This window comes from Euleptes europaea, chromosome 10 (genome assembly GCF_029931775.1).
Source record: "Euleptes europaea isolate rEulEur1 chromosome 10, rEulEur1.hap1, whole genome shotgun sequence".
Lineage (NCBI taxonomy): Eukaryota > Metazoa > Chordata > Lepidosauria > Squamata > Sphaerodactylidae > Euleptes > Euleptes europaea.
The window spans coordinates 6,938,729-6,959,306 of NC_079321.1; the positions used below are offsets into that span (position 1 = coordinate 6,938,729).

Genomic DNA, 20,578 nt, shown 5'->3' on the forward strand with positions numbered 1-20,578 from the left:
TTTCTCATTTCCAACAAGGCCCTGACAAGATGAAATCTTGATGTCTTTTAGGAGATTATAAGAAGACCCTGTGCCATCTTTTAAAGCCTTGCCTTGAAAATTTGCTTTTCTTCCCCTTGTGCTTCAGTGGAGAATTCAGTAATTTGTTTCTATTATTGCTGACCAATATTACAATGCTGATAGTTTTTCTGTTTGTTTTCAGCTGTTCTTACTGACAGTTTCATGATCTTGTCGTTCTGGGAGCAAACCAAGCTCTGTTGCATTCACTTCACAAAGAAGGCCAGTTCTCCTGATGTGAACAAAAGGCTTGAAAAACTCTCGTCCTTGGATTTTAAGGTACGCCCATCAATAATGTTAGCAGTCCTCCATAGTTTAAGATAATCAAGTCAAAAATAATTTTGAAATCCTATTTTGGATTAATGTTTATAATGGAATACTTTTTCCCCCTTTTAATGAGGAGAATGAAAATAAGTAGGTTAGTAGAAGTTTACAGAAGTCTTTAAATCAGGGGTGTCAAACTCAATATGATAAATGTCACTTGGTCGGGCTGGGCCTTGCCTCTCTAGCCCAGATTGAGAATGGGGGGGGGGGTGGCTGCCTTGGTTGGCTCGCGGACCGGATAGGAGCTCTCAAGGGACTGGATCAGGTCCGCAGGCCTTATGTTTGACACCCCTGCTTTAAATGGTTGCCAAAGATCAGCAGTAACAGTAGAACTAATTATATTCAGACAGACCAGGGCTTGGTTAACCCTTTTGTAGGCATTCCACGCCCTGACCTCGATGGCCTAGGCTTGCCCAATCTTGTAAGATCTCTGAATCTAAGCAGTGTTGGATCTGGTTATTACTTGGATGGGCGACAACCAAGGAAGCCTGGGGTTGCTCTGCAGAGACAGGCAATGGCAAACCATCTCTGAACATCTCTTGCCTTGAAAGTTTTATGTGGTAGCCATAAATCAGCTGCGACTTGACAGCGCTTTCTACCACCACCAGGCATTCCATAGCATGTGATCCCAGACAACTTGAGGCCTCCACCTTGGGTTACTTATCTGAGGCCTTTCTTGTACATGCACAATTTGTATCCTGATTCTTATAAAAAGGTGACCTTGGGCTAGTCACAGCTCTCTCAGCCCCACCTACCTCACAAGGTGTCTGCCTCTACTAAATGATAAACATAAAATAGAGGTCAGTAAAAAAGGTTGGCTTGGGATCACCATAAAGAATGAAGAGATGCCCACCTTTTCTGGTCTCCCCCCCCCCCCAAGCCCATAAAATGCAGGACATTGGAAAATATTTTACTAGCTAATTTTTATCTCTTTCTACCTTCCTTTCTTATTTCTTTCTTTAATGAACTTTTCAACTGTAAAACTGGCTTTTGTTTTAACTATGTGTGTTGGGGGATAGATTTTAAAATATAATTTTATCATGTTTGTTTTAAATTGTTAGCCATCTTGGTGGCTCTTGTAAGGGCAGAAAGGCAGGATACAAATACTAAATATAAAATAGAGATCAGTGAAAAAATTGGTCTCGGAATCACAATAAAGAATGAAGAGATACCCTCCTTTTCTGGTCTCCCCCCCACAAAAAAGCCCCTAAAATGCAGAACATTGGAAAATACTTTACTAGCTGGTTTTTATCTCTTTCCACTTTTCTATTTTATTCCTTTGTGTAATGAACTTTGCATTGGTAAAACTGGCTTTTCTTGGCTTGTGCTACTTTTTTCTTTTCTTTCCTTTTTTCTTTTTTTGCCACATTATATTATAACTTGTTTGGGAACACTCTCTGCTAGGATGGACATCTAATACATTTTCCAGGCTGTTTCAGTTCAAGGCCTCTTTTCAGCCCTGACGTGTGTTTGCAAGATTGATCCAACCTCTGTAACATGGATTTGAGACAGTTCACTGTTCACAAGGAACTGAGCTGATACGTTGTTTACTCTAAAATGATGCGCCCTCGTGCCCTGTGGAGTATTTGTTCAGCTTAGGCTTTTGGGAGAGGCGATCACGATCCGTACCCATCTAGCAAAACGGCGTTGAGATGACACTCGCTGTGATTATTTACTTTCATAGTCTGCAGTTCATACGGTTGGGCGTCACTAACCATGTTTTGAACTCGTGTATAGTCCAGTACATATGGATCCAGAAACCTGGTAAATATGAATGTTTTGGTGTTGTTTTTCTTTAGCTTTATTCTCATTTTTGATATTAACAATTCATTATCTGTACCACAATCAGCTTCTGGTCCTGTTTTAGCAGATGGATCTCTCTTACAAGTGATCTCCAGCCGATAGAGATCAGTTCACCTAAAGGAAATGGCTGCTTTGGCAATTTGACTCTATGGCATTGAAGTCCCTCCCCTCCCCAAACCCTGCCCTCCTCAGGCTCCTCCCCAAAAATCTCCAGGTATTTCCCAACCTGGAGCTAACAACTCTAGCCTTTCCACTTCCCAGTCTGCCCCTGGTAGCAAGTGAACCAGCATGGTGTAGTGGTTAAGAGCAGTGGTTTGGAGCAGTGGACTCTGATCTGGAGAACTGGGTTTGATTCCCCACTCCTCCACATGAGCGGCTGAGGTTAATCTGGTGAACCGGGTTGGTTTCCCCACTCCATGTTCTGCTTCCTACTATAGTGTAGTGGTTAAGAGCAGTGGTTTGGAGCGGTGGACTCTGATCTGGAGAACCGGGTTTGATTCCCCACTCCTCTACATGAGCGGTGAAGGCTAATCTGGTGAACTGGATTTGTTTCCCTGCTCCTCCACATGAAGCCAGCTGGGAGACCTTGGGCTAGTCACAGCTCTCTTAGAGCTCTCTCTGCCTCACCTACCTCACAGGGTGTCTGTTGTGGGGAGGGGAAGGGAAGGTGATTGTAAGCCAGTTTGATTCTTCCTTAAGTGGTAGAGAAAGTCGGCAAATAAAAACCAACTCTTCTTCTTCTATTTAATATCTGCATTGGCCATCAGGTGATGACCACGTATACAATCGTCTGTTCGGTTGTCTGAAATATGTTTGCAATGAACAAATAATTCCTTCACAGAATTCTATGTGCCGTTCCCCTGCTTCATTCCATGCTCCTAGCCCAAATCTTCCAACAATATCTGATTCTGCTTTGTTTCCTACTTTTGCATTCCGGTCACCTATGATTATCCGCGCATCTTGTTTAGGTGCGTGATCATTTTCTTCCTGGAGACTTGCGTAAAAGCTTTCTATTTCTTCCTCATCAGCATCTGTAGTTGGTGCGTAAACATGAACGATGGTTATGTCGATAGAGTTTCCCAAACTCTCAGCCTCTCAGGCTTTTCAAAAGGCCGACGGGGCCTGGACTTTCCAAAGCACTTCTAGAAGCCCATTCCAGAGGGTTGAAGGAACAAGGAAGGACATTTGCAAGCAGATGACATCAGTATTAATTTATTACTTCAATTTCTAGCCCTTCCTCCCCGGCCAAAGCAAGGATCAGGGCGGGTAACAACCATAAAATCAACATATTCCGATATAAATATCTATAAAACATTGTGTGTGTGTGTTAAGTGCCGTCAAGTCGCTTCCGACTCATGGCGACCCTATGAATGAAAGTCCTCCAAAATGTCCTATCTTTGACAGCCTTGCTCAGATCTTGCAAATTGAAGGCTGTGGCTTCCTTTATTGAGTCAATCCATCTCTTGTTGGGTCTTCCTCTTTTCCTGTTGCCCTCAACTTTTCCTAGTATGACTGTCTTTTCCAGTGACTCTTGTCGTCTCATGACGTGACCAAAATATGATAGCCTCAGTTTAGTCATTTTAGCTTCTAGGGTCAGTTCAGGCTTGATTTGATCTATAACCCACTGATTTGTTTTTTTTGGCAGTCCATGGAATCCGTAACACTCTCCTCCAACACCACATTTCAAAGGAATCTATTTTCTTCCTATCAGCTTTCCTCTCTGTCCAGCTTTAAAACATTAAAAACGGTAAAAGACAATAACCAACCATCATCCAAATAAGTAGATCATAGATGGCGCTCAATTTCCATATAGTACTCACTGAGGGCAGCAGGGGGCAGGACCCTCTCAGGTCCATGCAGAGGCATGGGTCATAAGAGAGAAAGGGGGGGGTAGGGAGGCCAGAATAGACTACACCTGCCTAGGGTTGTCAGGTCCTTCTTCGCCACCAGCCCATGGTCCTGAGCTCCATGGAAGAAGGGTGGGATAAATATTTACTAAAGAAGTAATTAATGAATAGATGTTGTATAAATGTCCTTAGAAGCCCCTATGCAAGCACTGGGTCATTACTGACTCATAGGGTGATGTCACATCATGACGTTTACTAGGCAGACTATGTTTATGGGGTGGTTTGGCATGGCCTTCCCCAGTCATCTACACTTTACCCCCAGCAAGCTGGGTACTCATTTTACCGACCTCAGAAGCATGAAGGCTGAGTCAACCTTGAGCCAGCTGCCTGAAACCGACTTCCATCGGGATCGAACTCAGGTCGCGAGCAGAGCTTTTGACTGCAGGACTGCAGCTTACCACTCTGCGCCACGGGGCTCCTCATAAATGTCCTTGGCACTGAATAAAAAGAGACCTGGATCTTTTGAGCAGGGTGGTCAGATGGGTAACAAACAAGCTGAAACCAACATGGAGTTGATTCTAGTTGAGAATGCTGATGTTTTGCTGGGAACCAACACTAACTTTAAGACCGGGGGGGGGGGTGTTGGTTTTTATTAGCTGATCGGTTAAAGAGCCTCAGAGTCCGCTGCGTTCCCCACTGCCGCTGGAAATGCAAGTTGGAGTGGTTGCTACCGATGCTTTCTTTCAGCTCCATCTTATCCACAAATGGTTCTCCCTTCTAGATCCATGGTTCTGTTTTATATTGGGAACGCCAAAAAGGCTATGCTGGAGATAATGTAATTGACAAATGCCGCAAGGGAAAGAGGTGTTCGTAAGGGGGGAATCGGGCCAAGATTAAGTGAACAGGCTGCCCGAATCCAGCCCATTGTCTGCCCAGATACTCTCCACTTCCAAATGTCACTTCTTCATGACGTAATTTATGTTTACAACATCAAAAGTTGTATACAGGGGGTAATTTATTTTTATTCATCCCTTCCGAAGCCCATTTAATGATTAGTTATTCAGCAAAGGGAAAGTCTGTATTCCTGTGGGGAAAAATGTGGGGAAAAGAAATTGCTAGAAATTTGTATTTCTTTACCCTAATTATTTACTGGGTGCTTTTTAAAAAAATTCATAGAAATTGTAAACGGCGCAATATTAACAACCATGTTAAGGTAAAAGAATGATTGCAGCTGTGATTTATTCCTTTTCATAATTGTTGTGGTTTATCTTGACTGTATTCAGTCATCTGCAAAATTATAAAGAACTAGAAAGAAAGCCAGATAATCACATAAGACCTAATAGTGATCCAAATCTTTAAGCCCAAAGCATACTATATAGGCTTTTCTGAAAAGGGGGGCACTTAATACCTTGGAAATGTCAAGTTGACCCCAACACATGGGGTCTCGGCATTGGCTATGGCTCTCTTCGCACTGTTTGGGGAATTTGGATTACTTTATTTTTTAGTATTTCCAGACTATGTGTTCCCCTTCTTCAGTGCAGAAGTAAACATCACCCCTAGCTTTCAAACAAAAAAACCCCCATGGGAACATGATTCTTCCCCGACACACAAACGCATGCAACAAGCCCTCCCCTTCCCCTCCCCCTCCCCCGTTCGGTACATCTAAATTAGATATTGTGCTGTTGCTTTTGAATTAGATCTTTAGGATATCCCTCAAAGCCTAAAATGCACTTTCGGTCATGCTTTGAATGATCAGGGTAAGTCATTTTCAATTAAATTCCGTGCTCCATTGGCAGACTCCAGTTTGGTTTGTATAACGAATAGATTCTATAGATGCTATGAAATACAGTTCAAATGAAAAGGTGTCTGCTTATGTTTTGATAGTAATTTTTATTCTGTGTCTAAAGGTGCAGATTAGTTAATTCTGATATATTTCTCACTGGCACGATTTTACATCTTTCAGTCTTTTTGAGAAAAGTGGACTGTAAATGCTACAAAATAAATAGCCCTCGTTCTGATATTTATTTATCTGCCATTGACCCACACATATGTTAAATTTTCAGGGTTAGTGTTAAATGTTTGGTGTAGTAGTTAGAGCAGGGGTGTCAAACATAAGGCCTGTGGGCCAAATTCGGCCCCTTGAGAGCTCTTATCCGGCCCACAAGCCAACCGAGGCAGCCACACACACACCCACAGCCCGATCTGGGCTGGCAAGGCATGGCCCGGCCCCCACCAAGTGACATTTATGTCATATCCGGCCCTCGTAACAAATGAGTTCAACACCCCTGGGTTAGAGTGTCATACTAAGATCTGGGAAACCCAGGTTCGAATCCCTGCTCTGTCACAGAAGCTTGCTGGGTGACATTGGGCCAATCACTCTTTCACCCTAACGTAACTCACAGGGTTACGGCAAGGATAAAATGATGGAGAGGAGACTGGTGTAAGCTGCTTTGGGTCCCCATTGGGGAGATTTATTAAATCAAGTTAAATTAATTAATTAATGCCAGCGTGGTGTAGCGGTTATGACAGACCTGTGGAAATTAATGTACAGTTCCATAAAATTACGGTAGACGTTGCCGCCTTTGACATCTATCAATTCATTGCTTTGGGTGTCCCATAAAGCACTTTTGAATGTGCAGTCATGCCATTTGCCATCTTTTTGATGCTACGGTGGTTATTTCGCCACAGTTGACTCCCATCGCCGTGCATTTAATTCTTCTGCCTGCCCCCAAAATCTTGGAAATTCAAAACCGCTATCCAGATCTTCTGAAACCATTAACCTTTTACAAGTCCTTCCCCAATTCCTCTTGCTTTTTAATCCATTTCAATTTACTGAATAGTAAGAAGAGAGAGAGAGTACAAGGAGTTAATGTTTACTATGAGAGAACAACAGTGGTAATTACTTTGATTTCGGCTCCTTTTGATGTGTATTCAGGGGGGGATGAAGAGGTCAATAATATTATGACCATGCAAATAGAAAAAAGGGGTTTTCTTTGGGGGGGGGGCTGTTAAAAAACCCCAAGCAAAACGGATTATTAAAGCATTAACCTTGATTTTTAATGGCCTCGGTTGAGTGGTGAGATCACAATTTGGATGAGCCTGATTATTTACTAAATACAATACATAAATGCAACGGGTTCTTAACACCCATTGCCCTCTGCCATTATCGCATTACTGCCATCCTTTGTTGCCTTGCAGACAGGAATATGAAAGCAATCTGTCATGTAGTGAGACTGGCTCCAGAAGCATTCCTCTGATAAGAAGACCCCCTGCCCTTTGCTAGTGTCTGGTCCAGTCGGCTTAGCCATGCGCTTAATCCCCAGAAAGTGGTTCGATTATTGCTGACCAGCAATAGCAAGATAGGTTTTTCCCCCCTCTCTCTCCCCCACCACCCCCTAGCTATCAACCTTCCATTAATTCCTTAAGCAGAAATGTGGCGCAATCTATATTTCCTTGGCATGTGTCACCCAGATGGTGCCGCGGCTCATGTTTTCAAATCGCCATGCTCCAAAATAACATAGTTTGAATAATAAATGCCACAAATCCTTCCAGAGGAATAAAGGTGCAGAATTCTCAAGAGCCGCATAAACTTTACGCTCATCCATATTACTCGGACAAAAAGTATATCCATCCTTAAAGCGGTTGGTGTTCTTAATCCGGCCGTGGGGGTTGGGTGGGGAATGTATATTCCATTCAAACATAGTAAATGACCTTTTAAACGTTTGGCGCTATGTCTGAAAAGAGTACTCTTAGCCTTTCAGTCAGTATTGGAAAACTTAAATATGAGTAACCTTAAACCCTTCGCGTAGGTCGATGCTGTCAGGGAACCATGACTGTACATTTTGATATTGATTGGAGTCATAGCTGTAAATTCCTCCTTAACTCACATCCTTCCCTATCGACATATAAAACTGGGAGCACGGGCATGGCTGTTTTAAAGCGGGCTTGCATTTAGTTCGTACAGAGGGGAAGTGGGTGGGGGGAGAAACCATACATGTGTCCAAAATGTAAAGCGACTTACCCAGACATTTCAGAACTGACGTTGCATTTCAGTACAAACCGTGGGGCATGTTCCATGCAGTGAAGCATTTGAAACCCATTTATGTTAGTAGAAAACCTTAGCACATGCTTGAATCTCTGAAATCAATAAGATTTACAGTTGGTTACATTGGACTGGGTTGTGTCCACAGTCATTTTAAGACCCCCAAAAACCCATTTAATGTTTCACTAGATCATACTCTCCATTCCTCCCCCCATATTTTTCAGACCTTATTTCTGCAGAAAATTCCACCCACAGATTTCAAAGCAATAGCTTTCTTTTATTTGATTGCATGTGCTGCTGTATGTGCTTATGCCTCAAAGAAGTACCCCCAGAATGAATATATGAGCACATGAACACATGAAGCTGCCTTCTACTGAATCAGACCCTTGGTCCATCAAATCAGTATTGTCTACTCAGACCGGCAGTGGCTCTCCAGGGTCTCAGGCAGAGGTCTTTCACATCACCTCCTTGCCTAGTCCCTTTAACTGGAGATGCCGGGGATTGAACCTAGGACCTTCTGCATGCCAAGCAGATGCTCTACCACTGAGCCATGGCCCCTTCCTATGCTGTGTAATTGTTTGCTTTTCAGTTATGGCGAGGCCTAAAAAATAGCAGTTGTTGATCATATAATTGAAATAGTTCTCACTGAGGCAAGCAAAGCAACTGGAATAAAATTATTCTTTTACGTGGATTTGCTGGTTATCCCCCCCCCCTCTGCACTTTCCTCAAAAGCCATAGGTGGTCTTAGGCCATTTATGTAGGGCTGTTTCCCTGCGATCACCCCCGCCAACTGCTGCGGGGCTTCCTTTTGATCATGTATGCCTTTCCCGCCCGTCAGAGGTCACCTCGCTCTCCCCACAGGTTTTGCTTGTGTTTTCCAGATGCTGTTTTAGCTAGAATCTGGAAAATGCAGGCAACACGTGCGGAGAGAGCGAGGCGACATCTGACGGGCAGATAAGGGAGGAGTTTGGGGAAGGGAGGGGGCTCAGCAGGGTACAATGCCATAGAGCTAACCTTCCAAATGGCCATTTTCTCCAGGTGTATGGATCTCTGTCACCTGGAGATCAGTTGTAATAGCAGGCAGTCTCCAGCTAGTACCTGGAGGTTGGCAACCCTATGCAGTGTGAGCGGGAAGATGTACAGGTTTTCAGTTCCCTGTTACATCAGAGAGTTCAGAGAGAACTGTGACTTGCCCAAGGTCACCCAGTAAGCTTCCTGTGTAGGGTTGCCAACCTCAAGGTACTCACCTCAAAAAGAAGAACCTAGGTAAGGTTGTTAGAATGATAGTGTTATAGCAAAAACAATGTATTATAATGTAAATCAAGTTGCAGAGTCTAAGTTATAAGTTCTATTTATTACCCTCCTGGAGAAACCTAAGGAGGAAAAAACTCAGTTCCCAACCTCCAGGGCTGGCCTGGAGAAAAAAAATCCTCTGTTGCCACCCTCCAGGAATGACCTAGAGAAAAAGTGTTTGCCAATCTCAAGGGCTTCTCTAGACTGAAAATCAGTGGTTGCCAACCTCCAGGGCTTGTATTTTAACAAAAACACTTTTTTCTTTAGGTCATTCCTGGAGGGTGGCAACAGAGGATTTTTTTCTCCAGGCCAGCACTTAGGTTTCTCCAGGAGGGTAATAAATAGAGCTTATAACTTAGACTCTGCAATTTGATTTACATTATAATAGGTTGTTTTTGCTATAACAAAACCTCCAGGTACTAGCTGGACATCTCCTGCTATTACAACCGATCTCCAGCCGATAGAGATCAGTTCACCAGGAGAAAATGGCCGCTTTGGCAATTGGACTCTATGGCATTGAAGTCTCTCCCCTCCCCAAACCCCGCCCACTTCAGGCTCCGCCCCCAAAACCTCCCGCTGGTGGCTAAGAGGGACCTGGCAACCCTATTCATGTGGAGGAGTGGGGAAACAAACCTGGTTCACCAGATAGGAGGCTGCCGCTCATGTATAAGAGTGGGGAATCAAACCCGGTTCTCCAGGACAGAGTTGGTTTGTTATTGCCTGCCTCTGCGTAGCAACCCTGGACTTCCTTGGTGGTCTCCCATCCAAGCGCTAACCGGGGCCGACCCTACTTAGCTTCTGAGATCTGATGAGATCAGGCTAGCCTAGGCCAGGTCAGGGCAGAGGTGGTTAGCCATTGCCTGCCTCTGCATAAGAACCCTGAACTTCTTTGATGGTCTCCCATCCAAGTACTAACCAGAGCCAACCCTGCTTAGCTGGTGAGATCTGACGAGATCTGGCTAGCCTGGACCATCCAGGTCAGGGCCCAAAGATTTTAGGGGGAAGGAATTTATAATTCATTTGGGAAATGAGGCTGCAGTTATCAAATGCTGCATGTGCCAGAACATTGCATTGCTGCCAGTGGAACAATTCCCAAAATCACTTTGCTTCTGTACACATTCATTTTACTTATAGTACCTACTACGCTCAGTCACTTCCAGAGTTTTGATTCCCTACTTTCAATGTTTCCTGCAGATATCTTACCTTGACATACCAGGGCCTGGGAATAGAAGACTGAAGCATCATCTAGCAATAAATAGTGTACAGGATATGGTTCTTTGCTGGTGGTCTCTGGCAAACGATGAAGCGTGGCCTTGGTCTCCTGCGTGTAGTGAACGAGAGAGAGCCAACTTACTGCTTTTGAAATGTGAACCTGGCAACTTGGAGGTAATATGCTACTTACTTTACTGTTCACGTGGCCAATTCGGCCCTGAACAATGTCACACTGAGGCTTTATCCATCTGTCTCTAGCCTCGCAAGATAATGTGCTACAGTGGATCCTATTAATTTCAGTTTTTTGAATAGCATGCTATTGAGAGCCAGCGTGGTGTAATGGTTAAGAGCGGTGGACTCTAATCTGGAGAACCGGGTTGGTTTCCCCACTCCTACACATGGAGCCTGCTAGGTGACCTTGGGCTAGTCACAGTCCTCTCTGAACTTTCTCAGCCCCACCTACCTCAGAAGGTGGTGGGAGAGGAAGGGAAGGCGATTGTTAAGCCGTTTTGATTCTCCTTTTAAAAGGTAAAGAAAATTGGCATATAAAAACCACTGTGGTTTAAATTGGCATATAAAAAACATTGGCATATAAAAACCACGGTTAAGAACGGTGGTTTGGAGCGGTGGAGTCTGATCTGGAGAACCAGGTTTGATTCCCCACTCCTCCACATGAGCGGCGGAAGCTAATCTGGTGAACCGGATTTGTTTCCTCTCTCCTACACATGAAGCCAGATGGGTGACCTTGGGTAACAGTTCTATTAAGAGCTCTCTCAGCCCCATCTACCTCACAGGGTGTCTGTTGTGGGGAGGGGAAGGGAAGGTGATTGTAAGCCGGTTTGATTCTTCCTTAAGTGGTAGAGAAAGTCGGCATATAAAAACCAACTCTTCTTCTTCTACTTCTTCTACTTCTGTTGGTTGTTGTATCTTCATGTTGTATCATAAAATACTAAGTTGCATCCAAAATAATTCATTTTTACTATTGAAAGGAGGAGTTTCCACTGATCCCCTCCTCTTGCTGCAGACCCCCCAGTTGCCCACAAGAACAGCATTTTGGAGGAGCTCGGTGGGCCGCAGCAGGAGCAGAGAGTCCGGGAAGCTCCTTTCCGCTAGCCAAAGTGCCCTTTCATTGACGGAAATGATCAGTGGTATCCAACCCAGTATTCTTCATTAATATTTTCTACGAAAAGCTTATTCATGTTTTTAAAAGGCAATGCTGCAGTGTTTATTTTTTGCTGGCTTTGTAGAATAATTGAAATTACTTTCCTTTTTCGTGAAGGAGAAAAATGTAATTTTCCTGGGAGAAAATGTTATATTACTTTTTCCTCCTAAGACACCGTTGCCTTAATTGCTGATTCGCTTCTGATCTACCGTATCTCAAACTTGACCTTTTGTTAAGTCAGAAATCCTGTCCCTATTAGAATATTCAGAAGGGAATGTACATTTTGTGACTGCGGGAATACATTAAAAGACCTGTAAGACAAGAAATCCTTTTTTTTTTTTTTTGTCACATTGGACTAAAACTCAGTTAATAGCTGAGAAAAAAAGTAATCAAGATAAATTTCAAGGAAAGGAAAAATGGATGGCAGACAGGAACATCACTGATTTAGACAATCCAATGCAAGTAGAACCTTCCATTTCTATAAAATAAGAAAAACAAATGCTTAATTTTCCTCCTGAAAATATTGCTGTAGCAGGATTCCCCCCACAAGAGCGCACTGACAATCCTCGCTTAGCATTTCTAATTACTAGTTTGTTTTATTTCCAGTTGCACGCTATGAAATTAAACGAACAGTTTTTTTAGCATCCGTAAAATGGATCAAACATTTTTTCTCTCGTCTGAAAGACAGACAATTCAGTCACAGAGGGATTATTTTTATGTTCCCTTTATTTTCCTTTTTTTAATCTTCCCAGTAAGCCAATTTTCTGCTTAAAAAATCTACTGTTTAAAACTCTTATTCTCGTCAGTACAGGGACTTTATTCTCTCCTCCTCTGTACTGTTATGCAAATGTTAAAATTGTTTCTGTGCTTGGAAGTGCGCAGCAAAGAGCAAGCCCACATTGAAATAAGAGTGGGGCTGATTATTGCGGACCCCCAACCGTAAGGATGCATATGTTTTGCGCACTTAAGCTAGTAAATGCTTTAATTACAAAGATTGGTCAAACTGATAATTCCGTTTCTGGTTTTGGTTTACATCAAACGTATCACACGGGGTCCTAACCCCCGCCGCCTGGAGAGTCGCTGCCCTGAAGGAGGTGGAGGCCGAGATAGCTTCCTCAGCCTCAGACCAGTCCGAGGGGGAGTCAGAGCTCAGCTCTCCCTCAGACGTAGCCAGGATGTCGCAGGACACACCTTGCAGACAGCCTCTGGCTTCTCTCCTCCCCGGCTGCAGCTCCTCTCTGGCCTTTTATTCTCTCCAAACCAGAGAGCCCCCTACCTAGTTCCACCCCTAACCCTCCCCCCGGAAGACCATATCTGGGCTGGAGGAGGAAGCACCACCCTCCCAGCCATGTGCTGCAGGTGTTGCCTCCACCTGCGCTCGCCTCCTCGTCAGCTGTTCTGTGGGGCGGAGCATGTCCTCCCGCTGTGTCTTCAGTGCAGCTGGGCTCAGGCGTGCTGTTCTCGCCGCGGTGCTGCGCTGCCCTGGCTGTTCTTCTGCTCCGGCTGCTCCTGGAGGGGGAGAGGGACCCGTTTTTGCCGGCCCTGCTACCCCGCCAACATGGGGCTGGGCTTGAAAAGCCCCTTTGCTGCTCATTTGGGTGAGTGTGGGGCCAGTGGGAGGGACCGGGACACGAGGGCAGGAGCCCGTCCCGGGACAAAATGTCTTTACTTCAGCTGGTTAACTAGATCAGACCACTAAAATGCAAAATGGGGGGGGGCATGATTGCCTCAACCTTCTCTTCTGTCGGGGCAAGTAGGGTAGGCTCGCCATTATTGTCTCTGTGGCTGGGTGCAAATTAAGCCCCCCCCCCCCTTGGTGCTGCTAGAGTAATGTCCTGCCGAGAACTTCCTAGTAAGTTGCAGGGCCAGTCCTTCCTTGCTTCCGCTGGACAGACCAACTAGCTTTAAGATGTTCCTCATTTTGATCTGTCAATCCTATTTTGCAATGGGAGTAGACTTGAAGTGCAACCTGCCTCCCTCCCCCTCATTATATCACGTCACAATATTCTGAGCAAAATTTATTTAATGAATCTGTTTATTTAAAACACTTATTAGCTGCCTTTCTACCTTACAAGAACTCGAGACGGCTTTCAATGGTGTTGCTGGGCCGTCTGCTAAGGATCCCTTTTTTCTGGCCAGCTGTGACCCTGCCCTCTTCAGTCAGCGGACTCCTTGGTACATATCCTTTTGCATTGTCCTTACGCGAACCTACTTAAGCTAAAATGGATTATATCATGTTTTAACGAATGGTCTGCCTTTTCTCGAGCAACTTTGGAGCAAAAGGTTCAGTTCCTCTTAGAGGACTCTGACCCTCGGCGTACTTATTTTGTTGCTTGTTTTTTGGAGGCTGCAGAGAAGAGTCGAAGGGAGGTGTTTTTAGAGATGGGTCCCTCTGGATCAAGTTTTGTGGGGGGGTTTTGTTCAAGACCTCAGTCTAAGAACAGGGGGAAACAAAGACAAAAAGACAAGAACTCAAGATGGCGTACAGTATATATATTCTGTGCTCTTAGTCTAGTTCTCAAAGAATGAGGACCGTCATTTTACCTCACTTATTACGCGACATTGAGTTCACCAGGTTTAACTTAGAGGCAACATTTTGTCCAAACTCTTCTCCCTCCCCCGCCAGAACTTTTCCACATCTGCATCCCTCTTTTCATGGTTTATTTTATTGTATTTTATGTCCCCTCCTGGAGGAATGCCCTGATGCGTTATTTATTATCTACTTGCGGTATGTCACGGATAGCTTTTCTTTCTTGGGACCAATTAATAGTAGTAGGGTTTTGGTGGGGGAATTTTCGACAAATAATCAGAGAGCATGACAGTCTTCCGTAACACGATTATTTTTCCCTACCGTGGCTTTTGCTGTATTGCATGGCATCCACCGCACATTTTCCATAATTGTTTGAGACCAATACTTGTATTTTCTCTTATGGGTCACTGCGCCTATACTTGTTTGGTTCTCCTATGTTGTCCTACAGCAATTTGTTCTGAAATGGTGAACCTTCTTACATGGTCAGGAATTCCCCAGAATGTTTTAGCCCTTGCTTACTGTAATCAGGCCAACTCCAGGTTGTTATAATCCTGATATGATCATGGGTATTAACTAAGGTGGTCTTGTTTACAAAGTTTCATGTCCTGATGTGTCAGAACTGAGTCAAGAACCCCTAAACTAATTAGGGACTGGTTTAATCACTTTCTGCTCGATTCAATCTTTTATTTGTTTTGCACAACGAAAGGGTTGATTAGAGATACAAGTCAAATGAAGAACGATTTTCTCAGGGTGTCAGAATCTGTAACCCTCTGGATCAGGGATCCTCAACCTTTCTGAGCCTGGGGGCACATTTGGAATTCTGACACGGCACAGTGGGCGCAGCAGCAAAATGGCTGCCACAAAATGGCTGCCACAGCTTAACTTCTGCAACACACTGTAGTTCCTTGTGCTGTGCTGGCAGCTGCTGCTAAAGCAACATTTTAAAAAAAATCTGCACAGCGAATCAAATCTCCAATAGTGAATCACAAACCTAGCTGGGCGAAAGCCCTACCTGGCCCCACTCATTTCCTAAAAACACTTGGCAGACACCAGAAAAGGTGTTGGCAGGCACCATGGCGTCCATGGGCACCACGTTGGGGACCCCTGCTTTGGATGAATAGATTTTGGCTGATATAATATTATATTCAGTTATTTTCACCAAAGTAGCATGATTTGGCCTGAAAGTTCTAGATGAAAAAATACTGAATTGATCATTTCTTGAATTGATAGAGAACATATGTATTTCATTCAAATTTCCCAGTTTTTCATTAGGCTCATGCTTGTTGGTGAAGAACCTTCCACAGGTAAGATTATTTAGCAAAGATAATGCAAACTTAACATCGAAAAGAACTGAATGGCGACAGAGGAAGGTATTGCTTTTAAATTGGTGCTGCTGCCTCCCTCGAGGGCAGTGCTTTTATAATAAAACTAATAAGCATGATTGCGTTTTGAATTGATTAATAGCCAGTATTTCAACCCGTTTGACTTAGGACTGTGTGATTTATAATACTGCTGCATTACATTTCAGATTCTGAGTTACGTCCGTACGGATGGAGATCCACTCGACGCCAGTTTTAGCCTTAGCCAGCCTTATCAGGTCCACACCGTCGAACAGTCGCTCAGTACCGACCAAGACTCCAGGGCTGACAGCTGCGTCTACGAATATGTTAGGAACAAAGTCCAGTGTGTGGCAGTCACCAAAATACCACTCAGGTCAAAGGCCATCAGCTGTTGCAGAAGCCACACCGAAGACAAAGTTGTCCTGGGGTGTGAAGATTCCTCGGTTGTCCTGTACGAACCCTACCGCCAAGTCACTCTCACTGCGGAGGCGGCGGTGTTGCCTTCTTTAATGTGCTGCCATCCCGGTGGAGCCCTCGTCCTGGTGGGCAGTTCGCAAGGGGAGCTGCAGCTGTTTGACATGGCGCTGTCCCCCATTAAGATGCAACTTTTGGCGGAAGACTTCTCCCCTAAAGCAACGTTGCAGTTCAGCAAACACTTTGATTTATCCAGCAGTCTCGTCCAGATCCAGTGGGCTGCCCCTCAGGTTCCATCTCAAAGCATGGATGGGACGAACGTCCACGATCTCCTGTTCCTTCAGTTTGACAAAGGACCCATTGGAGGGCTTCGTTTCAAAACTGGTAAGTCCATCCATTGTTCCTGACATCACAATGAAGAAGAAGAAGAGTTGGTTATTATATGCTGACTTTCTCTACCACTTAAGGGAGAATCAAACCAGCTTGCAATCACCTTCCCTTCCCTCCCCACAACAGACACCCTGTGAGGTAGGTGGGGCTGAGAGAGCTCTAAAAGAGCTGTGACTGGCCTAAGGTCACCCAGCTGGCTTTGTGTGTAGGAGTGGGGAAACAAATCCAGTTCATCAGATTAGTCTCTGCCGCTCATGTGGAGGAGTGGGGAATCAAACCTGGTTCTCTAGATCAGACTCCACTGCTCCAAACTACCGCTCTCAACTACTACACCACGCTGGCTGTCAGTGCAGTTTGCATTTGCATTTCTTTGTTTGTATCCCGCTTTTCTCCCCATTTGGGACCCAAAGTGCCTTAAAAAGGTAAAGGTAGTTTCCTGTGCAAGCACCAGGTCATTACTGACCCATGGGGTGACGTCACATCCCAACGTTGATTAGGCATTTACGGGGTGCTTTGCCCTTGCTGGATACTCATTTTACTGACTTCAGAAGGATGGAGGGCTGAGTCAACCTCGAGGCGGCTACCTGAAACCGACTTCCGTCGGGATCGAACTCAGGTCGTGAACAGAGCTTTTGACTGCAGTACTGCAGCTTACCACTCTGCTCTACGGGGCTCCTCAAAGCGGCTTAGGACATCGACCCCCCCCTCCTCCATTTTCTCACAAAACCACCTGTGAGGTAGGCCATGCTGAGAATTTGTGACGGGCCCAAGGTTACCCAGTGAGATTCCAAGATAGAAGTGGGGATTCGAACCTGGGTCTCCCAGGATTCTAGTCTGACACTCTATCTACTATGCCATGCAGGCAATGGAGATGATTTTCTCTTCTACAACTCTCATACTGTCTTGCAGTGAATCAACAGGGGAAGAAATGAACTAGGACTGGAAGAATCAAGTTCAAATCCCCATTCCACAAAGTTGCCCCTTTACCAGTCTCACACTCTTAATTTAATATATCTCACATAGTTTTTGTGTGGTTTAAATGGTGGGATGGGGGGTAAAATGTACCCAGCTTTATTTTTTTAAGTAAATCTCTACCCCCTTGGAAATATAAGGAAAATGGCATATTTCCACAAGGGAAGAGGCTAGGGACTCTTTAAAAAAATTAAAGCTGGGACTTCAGAGAACCTGGTAAGCCTATCATTACAACAGTATATCAGTATATTGATATTTTACGGCTGTTTTCCAAAATGAAACCACTCATCTTGAGAGGGAAAGGAAGTGGTTTGATAATAACGACAGCCCAATCATTGGAAAGTGGACTGGAGGTGGGTGGGAGTGGGCGGGACAAAGAAAACTGAGAGAAACATTACGTGCGAGAAAAAAGTTAACTCAGAATCAGCTTCCAGAAAAAGGCCAAAGTGGTCTCAAAAGAATTGGAACCCCCCCCCAAATGAAGCAAAAATAAAGGGACAAAAATGGATGCAGAAATCAGGAGATAAACTGAAGCAGTATGAAATCAGAACCAACGGTGGGGGGGAGAACCCATGGAGAAAAGCTCTTACAGAGCAATCCTGAAGGTGGGGGTGAAAGGTTACTGGAGCTGGTTTGACCCCTGCACTGGCATTAGTGCCACTTGCACCGGCTAACATGGGCACAGGGCCATTTATGCCAGTGTTGGGGAGCCGCGCAACAGCGCAACACATGGGCACTGCCATAGTATTTCCCTGGCGCAAGGGCTCATGCCGGTGCCAAAGAGGGCATTCCTGGGGCTGGGGATGACTGTGGTCAGCTCCCGGCACGGAGCAGTTTCACGGGCTTTTGAAATGATTACGTTTTTAGCTTGCTTTTTCGGGTCAGTAAGCCGTTCAGAAGACAAATGTAATGACTAGAGGAGAATTACCCAGCTTTAAGGATGACAATGAGGACACTGGAATTGTTGACAACTTTCTATTCCTTGTCTCCATCATCAACCAAAAGGGAGACTGCAGCCGAGAAGTCAGAAGGGGATTGAGACTGGGAAGGGCAGCCATGAAGGAGCTAGAAAAGGTCCTGAAGTGTAAGGATGTGTCACTGGCCACCGAGATTAAGTTAATTCATGTCATCGTATTCCCTATTACTATGTATGGGTGTGAAAGCTGGACAGTGAAGAAAGCTGATAGGAAGAAAGATTCCTTTGAAATGTGGTGTTGGAGGAGAGGGTTACAGATTCCGTGGACTGCCAAAAAAACAAACCAGTGGGTTCTAGATCAAATCAAGCCTGAACTGTCCCTAGAAGTTAAAATGACTCAACTGAGGCTATCGTATTTTGGTCACATCATGAGAAGACAAGAGTCACTGGAAAAGACAGTCATGCTAGGAAAAGTTGAGGGCAGCAGGAAAAGAGGAAGACCCAACAAGAGATGGATGGATTCAATAAAGGAAGCCACGGCCCTCAATTTGCAAGATCTGAGCAAGGCTGTCAAAGACAGGACATTTTGGAGGACATTAATTCAGAGGGTCGCCGTGAGTCGGAAGCGACTTGATGGCACTTAACACACACACAAGCTGCTCAGGAGGCGGCGCGGTGGCGCTGTCCCTGGATGCCCCGCAACAGCCCCCCCCCCTCCAACTTAGGATTGTGGTATTAGTCACATTTATGTTCTTTGGGAAAGAAATTGCCTTTGTTACTCAAGAAAGCCTGAAATGGGGAGGGAAGCTTGTATATAGTCATTATTATGAGACACCTGAGCTCCATATTTTAACAGTTGGGTGTTTTAACAGTTGTAGACCATCTATGCCGAATGCTAATGAGAGCAGCTCCCATTGATGTGTTCTCGCATGATGTCTGTTTCTAAATGACTCAGTTACCTGTCAAACAGAAGGCACCCCCTGACTGTATCTACCTTGCTTTTCTTCAAGCTCTCCCTCGTGGCTTCTACTCACCGCAGCTTTCCAGCAACCGGAGCTTTCCCTTCCCTATCTCGGGCACATTTACGTCCTTGCTGAGACAAACAGGCTCTCAGCACAGGGATTTAGAGGCCTGTCTGCTAATTGCCAGGCTTGTAAACTTAATTGGACTGTCTCCCTGGGCACTGCTCCTAAATCAATTAGGCGCTGAGTTGGCCGTCACCTCTCCTGCCAAAGGAGGTCACTTGGAAATGCACCACCCAAGAGAAGTCTGGCACCCAGATGGGAAGATGTTGACCTCCGCTGTTAAAAGTTATCACCTTTTAAAAAGTTTTTTTCCCCTTTACATTTCCATCAAATTGGGTCTGGGTTTGAGAGATTGTTGCTGCAGCTAGTTCAGTAGGTAACTCGCAGTATAAAATCCTCTGTAGGCTGTTCGTTGGTTTTTCTCTCCCTTAATTCTATAGACGTGATTGAGTAGTACATTCAGCTAAAGCCCCAATGTGAATGTAAAATCTTTTCATTTATTCTGGTAAAACGTACTAACAGCGCATTCCTGAGAGGAATGGCTGCGCTGGTTTCAGGAGGCAATGCAGCTGTGCTGCCTCCAAAGGTGGTTTCCCCCCCCCACACACACACACTGGGACCAAAACCTTTTCCTTCGCAAAAAAACCCATGCAATCCTTGGTAGGGTTGCACGGGAGATACGCCAGCTACAAAGGAGGTACATGGGAGATGCGCCACCTAAACAGGTGGTGTATCTTGCAAAAATAAAAAAGAGGCCACTTAAAGGCGACTCCTCCCCTAGCCTGGCGCCGGAACAGCCCGGGAACGCCTTCCGGGACACCAGACACCCAAGATGCCGGTGTGGGCTTTTACACCTGTGTGGTGGTGCTGCAGCGACCGGCGTCCAGGCCTTCCCACAGCGCTGGGGCCACTAACACTGGCATAAATTGGCCAGACGCCGGTGCGGGGGGGTCCGAACGCCAGCGCAGTGCCTTCCTGGCCTCCTAAGGGCTTTTGCCCTTCAGGCTCCGGAATCACTGTTCGTTTTTAATGGGATTTTATCTTCTTGCCCTATTATCTCTCTGCTTTTAGGTCTGCTTTTATACTATTACTTTTACTGGCCACTGATGATTGATTTTATTGCTGTTTGTTTATACTAATTAAAATAACTCAATAAAGAATTTTTATTTTAAATTCCATTGTTATTGCTTTATGTTGTTAACTGTTTCGGGCACCCTCTGGATGGTAAAGGGTAGCCACTTTAGGGTCAGG

The 20,578-nt window shown here is 44.9% G+C and overlaps 1 protein-coding gene across 1 annotated transcript in view; it reads left to right on the forward strand.

Moving 5' to 3' along the window:
• The window catches only part of WDPCP (WD repeat containing planar cell polarity effector), a 146,258-nt gene that overhangs the window by 30,472 nt on the left and 95,208 nt on the right, over nt 1-20,578 (forward strand). Inside the window, exons 7-8 of the mRNA XM_056856807.1 lie at nt 203-336; nt 15,799-16,408. Coding sequence (XP_056712785.1) covers nt 203-336; nt 15,799-16,408 — 744 coding nt within the window. The remainder of the gene's footprint in view (nt 1-202; nt 337-15,798; nt 16,409-20,578) is intronic.